The 13583-nt window shown below is 38.8% G+C and overlaps 1 protein-coding gene across 1 annotated transcript in view; it reads left to right on the top strand.

The window, feature by feature from the left end:
- The window catches only part of Dally (division abnormally delayed protein), a 187525-nt gene that overhangs the window by 50899 nt on the left and 123043 nt on the right, over window positions 1–13583 (top strand). The window contains exons 3-4 of the mRNA XM_078185960.1: window positions 3365–3935; window positions 6964–7165. Of these exons, the coding sequence (XP_078042086.1) occupies window positions 3365–3935; window positions 6964–7165 (773 nt within the window). The remainder of the gene's footprint in view (window positions 1–3364; window positions 3936–6963; window positions 7166–13583) is intronic.

Raw genomic sequence — 13583 nt, 5'->3', positions numbered from 1 at the left:
AATGAATATAGAAAAATTGGCGTCATTGTTCCATTCTCAATTTCGCCCTTAATGCACTGCTTTTTGAATTATGTAAATATTGCTTTTCGTTTGGTATGAGCCTTTCTCCAAATCCTAGCAAACTGTGAAATTTGGCTTTTTCGCCCGGCACTAAGACGGTTAATATTCGAATAATATTAACGAAATTGTGGTTCTCGATCTTGATAATTCTGGTTATCGTAAATTTCCGGCTGATTTCTAAGACGAGGACCGCCACAGAGATTCAAGGCGAACTACCTTCGGACATAACGTGTGCGTAAAGTATTAGGACTGACAACGGAATGGGGTGAGTCACACAATCGGGACAAGTTACTACACTTTTCTCTTGCAGTCGAACGGAACGCAAATATTAGAGAAGTCTCTCAGTCCTGTCAAGATGACTTCCTTCATTCTTCAAAGATTCGTGAATCTTAATAATATTCCTATTGCCGCAAACTTCTGTCCATAACTTTTCCTATTTTCTGTTTCCGTTTTTTGACAATTTTTTTACGTTTCCTTTCTCCATTCTTCCCTGTTCAAGCTCATCAAACTGTATCTACTTTCTGCTGTTTCTTTTTCTTTTTCTAAAAATTGATTAGCAACATTTTTCTTTGTATTTAATTATTTATTGTTTAAATCATATCTGCTTAATACTAATTAACTACTACTTGTGGAATTACAACTTTTAGTATAACATATGGACGTCATACAATAATAGTATCTATTAGGTCATAAAATGCATACTTTACAATTTTAATATAAAATATATGCATTTCATACTTAATGATCTAACTACGTTAGATTATACATGTTCGTACATTGAACACTCTAGCTTGCGTGTTTCATGATTTTAATGTTCAATCTGTGCATTTTATACTTAACGATCTAATTAAATTAAATTATACGTATACACACATTGAACACTCTGGCCTCAACATTATCATCTTGATCTAGGTTCCTTGAACTGCTATATAATTTCGCTAAGTAATCTAGTTCCTTCTGAATAGGATATAATATTTGATGCGTGTATGCAGTTGCCCGAGCATTCGTTAACGGTATCGGTCATCTTTACGTTCTCCCTTATTTTATTGAACAGCGGACGACTCGTTAGACGATGTTTAATAGCAAGGAAATCCGCATAAATGCTCGAACGACCGCGGAGACGCGCGAACGATGGAATAATCAAGCGAACGAGAAATTGATGTGAATTTATATCGAGGAAACGCTGCTGTTAATTTCAATTCACCGCGGCTTTACTGTCTTGTTCTATTCATCGGCGTGCCGGGTCGTTACGCTACATTGAACGAAATTCGAATGTAAGCATCGCATTAAGCAATTGACGCTCGTGGCCCTACACATATTTGATATCAATAAAGTTGGATTAGTTTAGCGAACGCTCTTGTTAACATTACAGTCCCGCGTTTACGATGCACCCGTTTGTTACGCTAACTATAAAGTCTTCTCACCCTTGTAATTTCCAGCTACTTCGAGGAACTTGTTACTGTTACGGCGATACTTTTACGATCGATGTACCCTACGATGTACTTGCGATAACTATGAAATTTCCTGCTCTTGCGAGTTTGTTGCGCGAGAACCATGCTCTTGCGTATTTTAGTCTGGAAGCGCGGAACTATTTAAGTTATTAACTTATGCGACTACGGTACCTTATGCTCGTTAAAATGACGAACAATAAAACGGTGCTGCTGCTTAAAAATACAGTTATGGGAACGCTTAAGCATTTATGGTAGTAGGATTGCGAATTTTATTCTCTGATAAAAGCAAATTAAAGGCTTCAGAAGTTTCGACAGATTATTTTCGATTTGTTAAAATTATTAAGGAAAGTGTTAACAAAAGTGGACAATTTAGGAAGAGGAGATACTATTATACGAGCCCCGCGGCTCGTTTTTCTAGTTGTCGATCATCAACAATTATAAAAACGAGGCACATAGCTCGTATGATTGAACAGTGTAGAGATTTTTTCTTTTGCATAAAATTAATCCACAAAATGTTGCCATTTCTTTACGACGAGTACACTCGTCGAAACAGTTAACTGGTTAAGCTCCTCTCTGCATCTTCTTCAATCCTCCGCCTTGCCTTCTTCAAAAGGTTTACCATCTTTTTTTTGCTCGCGTAGGTACTCTTTCTTGCGAGACGTTTGAAAAATTCATAATACGTACCGTCGCATTTTTATGGAATTTTTCCGCGAATTTCACGCGGCTTTCAGCAGAAGCGCCGGGATACACCGGATGTTTCCTCAAATTAACCGTGTCACAGTGAAACGAGTGACAGGAATACCCGTGTCATAGAGAGGGTCGTCACACTCGCTTTTATGTACACGAGGAATTTGAACGCGGGCCTTATCCACCACGAAGAAATCGTTTCACATCGAAACAGATTCGTTTGCAGAGAAATAAATATCAGGAAATTTGATCTCTGGAATTTATTAAGCGCGCGTGTATTCGGTATTGCGCCTTTGTCTTTTACAATGCAACAAGAATGAAAAGATACTCGGAGGAGAGTACGAATTGAACGAACAAATGTATGGAATACGTACGCGCGTCTTTGTAAACGTGATAATTTGTCGAATGTATAGACTTAACAGCCAATGCATTCAGATGCTAATTCAATAGGTAAACGTATTCGTAAACAATGAAACTGAAATCTTTACAAGCACGGGCATACATTACCACGCGTAATTTGGAAGAAGCGTACAGCCACGAGGCTGCGTAAATTTAAATGACCGCTCTTGCCTGCGGGTGTGTAAGTGCCAACCACGTAAAAACGTGTATCGAGGCGCTGAAATGTAAACTTTTACAAAGTACAAACATGCATTTCTGCGCGGCACGTAGTAAAAAGTACGAAGACAGTAAAATGTGTCTATTTAAATAGTCACCTCTGCAAATAAAAGTGTTCGCCAACTGTTGCAACTTGGTTGCGAAAGTTTTCCACCCGTAACAACCTGTAGCTTTCCTAGGAAATGAAATACGATTACTTTAGAAAGTGTACATGACTTTTTTTTAAAGAGATTTCAGTGCCGTTTAAAGAAACAACGATTTTGAAAATAATGAATAGAGTCGCGCGTTGCACCTGTTATCCTGAAAGTAGAGACGTTGAACTCGTATCTAAAGAAGACGAGGCATCCATCTCGGTTGCCAACACGCCGATTGCATGATTTGCCGCGATGCGAGAAGAAACCGGACACGTGGTTGATCGGTGTATTGTTGACATTTAATTGATCGTTTCCCGCGCCACGTGTACCACGTATACCAGTCCGGTCCGATTTTTCCGCGTTGTTACCGCCGCGTCGGAATGCAGCCGCTATCAATGCCGTTGTTTTTGCTTGCAGAGACCGTGACGATGCTCGCGAGACAATCGGAGAACAAAACCTTGACCCTCTTCAATCAAGTGTACCGCTCGATGGCGGTTTTGAGCAGGCCGTCGATAAAAGCGTTGTACCAGGCGATGGTCGATTACGTGTCGCCGCGGAACACGCCGGACACCTTGGAGCAGCCGCTCACGAGGGAGATGCTCCAGGAACGGTTCGTCGAGTTCTTCACGAGGCTGTTCCCGATCGCGTACCACAACGCGGTGAACCCGCCCGAGTACGAGCAGGACTTCACGGAGAAGTTCAAGACCTGCCTGTACGAGACAATGGACGAGATCCAGCCGTTCGGCGACATACCGAAGCAGCTCGCGAACTCAGTCAGCAAGAGCCTGGAGGCGACAAGGGTGCTGGTGCAGGCGTTGACTCTTGGCAAAACCATCCTCGAAAGGATCGACGGCGTTCTGTTTTCCGGTACCACTCCGCAGCTGGAAGCCTGTTACGACGCCCTGTTCAGAATGACTTATTGTTTGAGGTGTAGGGGCTTTGGATTCGTCGTCATGCCCTGCAACGGATTCTGCACCAACGTCATGAGGTGAGCATCATCCATTCCGTTATCGCGCTAGCGCCGTACAGGCGTCTGCCGCGAATGATAGAGTTCTTCGAGAATCGATCTTCGCAGCGTTAGGCATCGCGTATTATGATAACGTCTTAACCAACTTTCTCTTCGGCGTCTTAGAATAACTTACTTTTTGCTTTCAAAGTTTTAAATGGTTTCTACAAGCGCCCCGGTGTTTTATCCAACTTCCATTTAAAAGCATTGCTGAACTCGCTGAGATGTCATTTAAGAATTTGCGGCATATTTGTTAGCTTTTTCAGAGATCTTTTGCGATCACAGGGTTTGCAATTGTGGATAATAATAGTTTGGAAATTTGCAGAAATTTCGCAGAAAATTTTTCAAATTTTTGTAATATCGATATCTGTAAATTATATCATTTGAACCTACTAATTACAGAAAACAAAAATATTACACAGAACATCCTGTTGTATCACAAAAATGAGATGTATCACTGTCATTATTTCGGTCACATATTTTTGTTACTTCATATAATCCAGGCGATCGATGTAGCGTTTCAAGGTCGCTCAATTTCGGATCGCGCGCCTCAATGATTTCAACTTTCGACGGAAGAAGTTTCGTCTTTGGTCCGAACACGCTGCGTGGTTACGTTGCTCTTTACGGGTTAACAGGGTCGCATGATGGTATTCGTGGTCCCTAGATACTCGTATATTCGATCCGGCCACCCTTTCCACTACCACCACCTCGCAGCAACGTAGCACTAAACTATCCTAGCGGTATTTTTTCTCTTTTTTTATTAACCCTGGAAGAACCAAGTCTCGGGACTAAGTAACCTGTCTGTGTATATAACCATTTACTCCGAGACACCTTTCCCTGAAATAATACTTGCATTAAAGCGAAGGTCATCCTCGATGTTGATCTAAGATACCGCGAATGCCAGTGAAGTGGTTTCTTTTACAAATGGAGAAGTTTTTAGGAAATAATTTAAATGTCGCGAAATCTAAACATATATTAGTTGCTATTTAAATATAAGGCACGATTCTATATTTCATCTATTATAGTCACTGTTACCAATTTGCAAATGTTTTAATTACAGTTGCATTAGTTATTATTTCGTGCAGTAAAATAGATTTCTACGAGATATTCGAAAATATTCGCTCAGTTACGATAAATAATGAAGCGAAACAAATTTTGATCGAAACTTTGAAGAAAATCCTTTTTTCCCGTATAATAAATCAATAGAAATATTTACTTGCTACTTCGAACAAATAGAAATATTTCGAAGTACGTAATCGTTACGAAATAACGCGAATCGTTAGCTTTGTACGTGAATCTTTGCGACGAAGAGAAATTATTGACCGAAATTTGAATACGAGATAACATTAATAACATATCACGTTTGATTTCGTTTAATTTCTCATCATTCTTGCGGTGTTGTTCGAAGAAAGGAAAGCGAATTTATCATTCGCTACATCATTTAATAACAGCACTGTCTCGCGCTTCGTCATGCCCTTGGATCAGAAAATAAAGGAGCAGGCATAACTCTCCTGGCGGCATTTGTTTCTTCCGCCCTTAACGACCCGCTCTATATTCCATGTTAACTTCGGTTACTTTCACTTTCTTTTATAGTCTTTGATGACCCGTTCCCTCCATACTTGTATTTACAGAAATACCGCGAGTCGTTTGGTCAGCTTAACCTTCCCGGCTATACTTAAATCATTCAATTTCTACGTTCATGCAGAAATTATATAGAATTTCGTTAAGAAAGGACGAACATTAACAGTTCTATTCTGTCGCTTACACGTCGAATTACTTGAAAGACTTAAATAATTAGATTACTCAATTTAATACAACTGGCTGTTACTGAATATGTATTTAAAATAGAATTTGCCGACATAAATCGTTTTACAGATTGTATATCACTTATTTTTATATATCACTTAGCGAAAAATTTACGCTGATATCTTCTATTTTCGTCTATATTGTTTTCTTTTTATCGAGACTGTCATAATTGTCCCAATTGTATGACATATTAGTATCTAAAATACAATCATTTAGAAGTAATGTTAATCTCAGAATTGAGATTAATATTAGATCTCAGAATTGCAGTAAGTGTCCATCTCCATTACCCGAGACAACTAACGAACGTTTGATATCGATCCGACGCCATTTACGTTACAGTCAATCAAGAAATTGTGGCAATTTAATATAGTACTTCTCTCTCACATGTTTATGTAAGATGTCACAGGCATTTGTAATTGGTTTACTTGATACTGTCACTTACCTGCCATACCGTTGTTGGTTATGCAAACTTTGGATTGAGAAATATTTCCGACTTCGCGACACGCAGATATTATATTATGTACAGCCTGAATTACGCATGAAGTACCGCACTATACCTGACAGAAAAACTTTTTATTTGTCACAAGTAAGATGATATTCATTTGTTGAAATTCGAGAATTGAGAAAGTTTGTTTGAAGTTGAAGGAATATCATAACAATTTCGCTTTTTGTTACGAGGGAAACGGTGATAAAAATTACCGAATAATTTTATCATGTCTGTGGATAAGTAAATGCTTTATGAATATTAATTCGATTTTTACTGCGAGTCACTGTATTGCAATACGGTTTTATATAATCCAGTATCTGTACAAATCATAAATATTACATGTAAAATATCTGCATAAATATTAGCAAAATCTGGGTTGTTTTTGCTCCAAACTTCTTAGAAAAGGTGTTCTCAAAATTGGCGATTCCTTCAGCGAGTTCGGCTTATCCTCCAATCAATTTAATCGTAGACACACCCTTCGAAGCCTTCGAATTTATTAAAACAAGTCCGGTCATTTGAATCTATCCTATCCTGTGATCATCGTCGTCGCATCGGGGATTATCGAATCACGGTTAGCCCGCAGCTAAACAAACAATTGCCGATAGAAATGACTGGAAAAGAAGGTTGAAGGGGAAAGGTGGCTCGGAGCGGAGAAAATAAGAACGGCGTAGCTAGTAGGAGCGGTTTGCAATAATTTTAAGATTATCGTTATTGCAGAGGCTGTCTGACGGAGCGGGCGTCGGAACTGGACCTCGCGTGGTCCGGCTACGTGGAAGCGGTCGAGAGGCTCGTTGTGGCGGTCGACGGTCGTAACGATCCGTCGGGCCTGAATGCCGAGAAGGCTGTCAGACAATTGGACACCCGCATTTCGGATGCCATTATGCACGCGATGGGGAACGGGCCGCAGCTCGAGAAGAAGGTGAGTACCCGCCAAAAGGATTCCAGCACACTCGTTATCTCCCTCGTCCCTGTACACTATACACTCCGCACTACACACACGGCCAGGGTCTTCCTCCCGTCTAGCAGTCCGGGTAGGCTTGCGTCACTTTTATTTCGCAAGTGGCTTTTTACTCGACTCTACGCGCGAATTGCTTTATACTAATAGCAGCTTTCATTCCGCAGCCGGAATTACCGACTCGCCGGGCGAAATTTAATGATCCTCGCTGCCACCCCCCTGTTGAAAAGTAGTCGATCGAACCGAACCTCCGTTGCGTAGCAATAGTTCTCACAGTTACGGATGCGTGTGTGTTTTCTTTAATGGCGGGGGACGGAAATGATAGCTCGTTTACGCGACTGCGAAGTGGTAATGCCTAAATGAGTAGTTGCGGATGTTGCCTACCATTTATGGAATTTGCAAGCGCGAAGATTATTGTGGTTGTTAGTATGCCGTTGGAGAATGACGCAGTCTTTTATGTTTATTAATTAGGGAAGGAAGTCTGAAGATTTATTTCGACGCTCTTCTAATTTATTCTTCAAATGCGCACGCAACGACATTTTTCATTTTTTGCCAACAGTCGGAAATTAGATTTACGTTGCATCTCGTGAGAGAATCATGTTCCGTAAGTTCAGTTTCTAACAAATCTGGCGATCAAATTTAAGCAAGTATAATGCGAGCTATATCACCAGGACCATTGTACGTTGAACAGTGTTCATACATTTTGACGTACGCAACGTAGTGAAATCACGTTTGTGAACCTCCAAGATTTATTAAAATCGTTTTACTACCGTCAGCTTTGCCACCCTAATCTCTCGACTGCTGCATGCTCCCATGACTGAAAGCTAAGACTTATTGCTCCTACGAATTTTTTAATAAAAGCTCATTCAAGGAAGCAGCAGACTCTACAGTAGTTTTAGGCTGTTAGTGGAGAGATGTGAATAAATATTTGCGAAATCGTATTGCCGAATCGAATACGTAAATTATTTTTTATTCTCTAAAAATACGCGAGCATGAACGTTTTGTTAATCGAACAGTGTTTGTTTTATCGGCAACAAGTTTTTCAAGGCTAAATAAAAATATTAGAGTTTCCCCAATTTTATAAATATTTATTTGAATAATTTTTTTCAGAAAGCATAATGGAAGTGTTATTACGTCAACATTGCATTAAGAGTTTGTTATTTACGGTAATTTACTGTTCATTGAATTATTTATTACAAAGCGTGTCGTGTTATTTATACTGTCAATTAAATTCTCTTTTATCAGTAGTTCGATCGTCGTTTTTTTTCTAATGTTTTCGAAACACTGTAATTATGTGTGTAATGTTGCAACCGCGGGTCCGCAGATCTGATAATTATACTAACAATCAAGGCGGTCGATAGAACATTCACCTTGTGTATAATATAGCTCAGACGGCAGTATAGTTACAAATATCTGGTGCCTCTTAGCATTTTTTGCGGTTCAATCTAATTGCTTAATTATAGTGATTTTCTTCGTGGGTTTTACCGAACAAGTTGACAACGATATGATAATATTTCGCATAACTCAGTAACCGCAATTACTGTAACTACTGTATTTCTTTATTTTTTATTTTTATAACTACCGCATTTCTTTAGTTTTATTTTTTTTTATTGCTACTGCATTTCTGTATTTTTTGTTTTCTATTTTTTTTTTTTACAAAACGATCCTGTTACGAGGAATCCAAAATATGGAAAAACGATTTTTTTCTTATTTGAGATTTCATTATTAAAAAATTTTAGAAGAAGTAAAGTTTAAAATTTTTTTATATACGACTCCTTTGCCGAAAAAGTCGTATTTGAAAATTCAGTAGCGTGCACGTAGATACAATCTATCCAAATTTTATACTTGTACCTAACGAATTTTTAAACTTGTTCTTGAAAATGAAGTGAGAAATCACTTTTTTGCCGAATTTACCTTGATCTTTCAGACACCCTGTATACACATTTACGAAATGTATTTATCCATAAATATCCATATATTATGTAAGAAACGGAAAAAATATGTTCCATTCGTATCATATCACATTGGTATTTGCTCTCGAATGATGAAACTGCCTGTACCGAAGGTAATGGACAAATGCAGAGCGGAAGGCGGCAGTCTCTAACAAACTCGTGTTTGATGACTAAAATCGAGAACAATGGAATATTTGCAATCGCATCCAAACGACCGAGCATCTATAGAATTGCGTTAAATATACACACGGGAAGGATTTGAATTCCAATTTCCGACACGACCTGCAATAATGCCGAACAATCCGAATTTAATTAGAATTGAACACACAAACATTTCGCGTAAGTTGATAATTATATGTCCGTTCGAAACACGCCTTGGGAAAGTTCGGTGTCGTAAATGGGGATGTTGGCGCGTTTATTTTGTCCAAAATTAGTTTAGCCTTATTAAAAAGTCTAAGGCCATAATGTAAGTAGATCGGAAGTTCGACTCGTCATTAATTACTATATTATGCAGTCAAATGTGTATAAATATTAAAATAATCGAAATAACTTCAATTAGTTTTGACAAAAGTTTTGAAAAATAATTATTGATCCAGACATCAAATAACATATATGATAACATAAAAACTAGAAAATTCTAGTAATTGTCATTTGCATATTGCTCTTCATTTAAGTCCCACTTCTAATTATTTTTTTAAAACCCTTCGGAAAGCTTAAATTGTTTAAATATTGCGGAATTCCTACATTGATTATAGATTGCTTGGAATCTAATTAATTGAAGAGAATGGGACTATTATTATACATATAAATATTAATTCGAACTTGTTATGTCATACTGCATAATAAGTTCATAGATTAATTAAAATCATTTTGAATTTCCAAGTTTTGTCTTTAGTGCGATATAATTATTTAAAATGATTGACGCTGCGGATTCTGGAACATATACAAAAATATTTTCGCAATGGTAACACCATAAAAATATAATTCCGATCACGATAAATAAGTTCGAAACCACTGTGGAACGCGGCGCTTGTTCCTAACCGCAAGATTAAGGGAAGGAGCGGTTACCAGAAAGTTCTCGCGATCATTTATATTAACAGCCTCCAATCCGCGCGGGAATTGATATATCGGGGTCCGCAAATTGGCTCCGTCCGTTTCCCGTCTAAATAAAAAGCGAATTTATGGAAATACACGTATAATGGTCCGAGTCGCGTGATACTGGTTCTCATGGGGCCTTGGAGCGTTCTTCGCTGGCCGGTGCTAATATCAATAACAATGAAAACGAAATACACCGCGCGCAGAAGTCCGCAGGTAAATGCCGCGACACGAATCGGGGCTGACAAAACGAGCAGAACGATCGGAGGAATTCCCGAGTACCGCTCGAGAAATCGCGAAGAATGGTCACCGCATACGGCGCCGTTTATTTTGCGGACCGTCGAAAAATTTTTCGTGATATCATCTTCCTATGTACCGGGTGCTTTCGTAAAAGAAACATCACTTTTTGTCCTACGAAATTTAATGCTCCGTTTACCACCTGTCGATAGACTTTTCAATGAATAGATAAGCTCGATAAATAATTATTTCCAAAGAAGTTGTCGTATTAATTCAAATAATTTGTTGGATTATGGCTGAAGTCATTCTTGCTTTTAAACAATTTCTCAAGCATTCTCTGCCGCTGATCTTTGATTTCAAAAATCATATTAGTTCATTATAATTTATAATTCCATATTTTTTAAATTACCGCTAACTCGATTTTGGATTTTCTGAATGATTTGTGATCGGTTGAGGGCTAATCTCCAGCATTTTAATTACGTTATGTTTGACCAGGAGTCTCTTTCTTTTCTGCGTTGCTAGTGTAACGCTAGTGTTCAGTATACTTTTGCTATAAGCGGGAGGTAAACGGCGGTATGATAGCAATTTTATCTCAAAGTAAACAAACATTCTGTTCTTTTAAATCGTTAACGTATCACAGATTATAAGAGGACGCAATTATGCTGGCCGTGTATGTTGCGTACCTGGTCCTATTAAATATAAGTGGTCTGTCAGCTTCATTACCCTGGCCTGGTTAATTTTTTATTTAGTTTTCTAGTAATTTTTTTGCCAGTTAGCTAGGAAACCCTTCGCGAAGATTCGTTTACTATTTATCCGAACGAGCGGTTTTGATTTCTTTTTTCCCGTGGTCACGATATCAGCTGATTCGCGACCGGTTCGCGGATTTATTTAAACTCGGAACAAAAGATCAAAGCTCAAGGAAACGGGGAATAATTTAATTGGCTGCTGGAACAGCTGTGAAACGAGCAAAATCACGTGTAGCAGGATCGGCTATGGAAATGTTGAGGCATTTGATTCGCGGGACAGTGGTAACATATGAGAAATTGCCTGGCGGGCATTAAATTTCTTACATTCTTTGCCAATATAGTTCTGTTTCGACGGGAATGCTGTTGCACGGTGAACTCGTGTGAATCGAATCACACCAGCTATCTCAATCTGCCCAGTTTTTAGAAGAAAAAAAATATGTCTGCACGCGGTAAAGAAATTCACTAAAAAAAGCAAATGCTCGATTTGGAAAATTTCGACGAAATTTTTCATATTTTTGCACGAACGAATGCTTCGATATTTATTGCTACATTACATCCTCGTTGCCAAGCAATGCATTTTAGTCGCGTTGCTTTCTTACAACGTAACAACTCTATCTGGTATGATTATTCGAAAGAAAAATATCGAGTCTCTGTCACATCGGTTACTGGGAAACCAACTTTCGGTGAGTGGTAGCGTTAAATGACTACCGAACGATCGCGGCAGCCGGAATGCTTAAAGTTGCAAACGAAAGCGTTCGAATAGTTTCGAGAGCCACCGTGCCTCGAAACTGGTTCTGCCGTATGATGCCAGACCAGCGGTGAAATTGTGCGAGCGTTGTGTCGATCTTATCTTAAAGTTCCGCGTGTTGTGCTGTGTGTTCGCGATAGACGAAAGGCGTATTGGTTGTTAGACGCGTCGATCAGTTGTTCCTCGCATGCGGCTGTTTTTGTCGGATGATCGACGTGTTCGCGCCGTCGAAAACGGAAAATGCACGCCGGTCCGAAACGGGCAGGAAAAAAATCGCGTTTTGTCGAGGAGCAACGACTAGAAGCGGAATGAATAGACGCTATAAATTCTGATGCACGCTATAAATTTCACCGTGCACGATCATCCAACTTCCCTTTGGAGCGTCGGTTCGCATATTGTGCCGCGCGATAGGCGAATGACACCAAGGGCGGCGTAACAATGCTCTTTGAACGACTGGTATCGAGCTGCGCGCAAAGAAGGAACGACTCGGAACGGACGACTTCGACGGGGAAGAATGATGCTAAATATAATATTAGCTTGTCGCAGACGTTCCGTCGACTTCTTTTCTCGCGGCGCGTTGAACGCCAACGCGCTGCTATGTCGGCTGACATCAGGATTTTTCGTTATTAAAAATAACCACTGCCATTTAATTGACATTTCTAGGGAATTTAAAGATAAATTCAAAGTGTCTTCTATCGATGTAGATTTTACCACGAAACAAATATCGAATATTCTTTGAATATTAGAAGAAAGAAAAACAGAAGTTCTGGAATTAGTTAATGTGTACCTTTTTAACTTTTTTCATTTAATACATTTTTTGAAAATTCTTTTTGCATTGTTGTTTCACGTTTTTCTTCTATTCATTCACACACAATTCGGGATATCCCACAATTCCACATACGTACAATAACGTGTCTAAGACAGCAGAAACAACTCTGACTAGAAAATTCCATTCGCAATCGCTACAAGTTCCTCCAATATTATAACCATTAACTCGAAAATTACAAGACGGCGTGTAACTGGTTGTACGATACGAAGAATGTTGTTTCGCAGTAAAGAATGAAGTTGTTTAGCCGAGGGTCCCGTTCCTGGGATAATGAACTTTGGAAGTTTATTTGACACGCGTGCTGGTGCATACGAATAGCCTGACCGATCATCGTTTCCTGTTCCTACATTTTTCCGCAAACGCAGACACTGTACCTAGGAGTTAAATAAATTTTCAAAGACGGTTCTACTGAAAATTTTATTCTCCGTTTTCTACTCGCATACTTGTAATAATGCTTTTACACGTGATCTGCTAACTAATTGAAAGCATAAATGTTACTCGTTTCTTTTAGATCGAAATAAAATTTGACGCTGTAAAATAAAAAGACGCGATCGCGGTCGTTAAAAATCAGTATAAATGTGTTATTGTTACTTTTATAGGTTACCCAACAAGATATTAAATCACTTGTTAATTATAAAAATTAAGAAAATATTAATTCATATTTTGATGTAAATGCACTGCGCACGCTGTCAGCAAAATGCTTGCAATATTTATTTTCGGTGTTTCAGCAATCTGAAGGAAGATTGCATACTTTTGTTAAAATACATACGATTAATTG

The sequence above is a fragment of the Augochlora pura genome, chromosome 1 (genome assembly GCF_028453695.1).
Source record: "Augochlora pura isolate Apur16 chromosome 1, APUR_v2.2.1, whole genome shotgun sequence".
Taxonomy (NCBI): domain Eukaryota; kingdom Metazoa; phylum Arthropoda; class Insecta; order Hymenoptera; family Halictidae; genus Augochlora; species Augochlora pura.
Note: the sequence above shows the minus strand (reverse complement) of the source record. Positions and strands in the feature narration are given on the sequence as shown.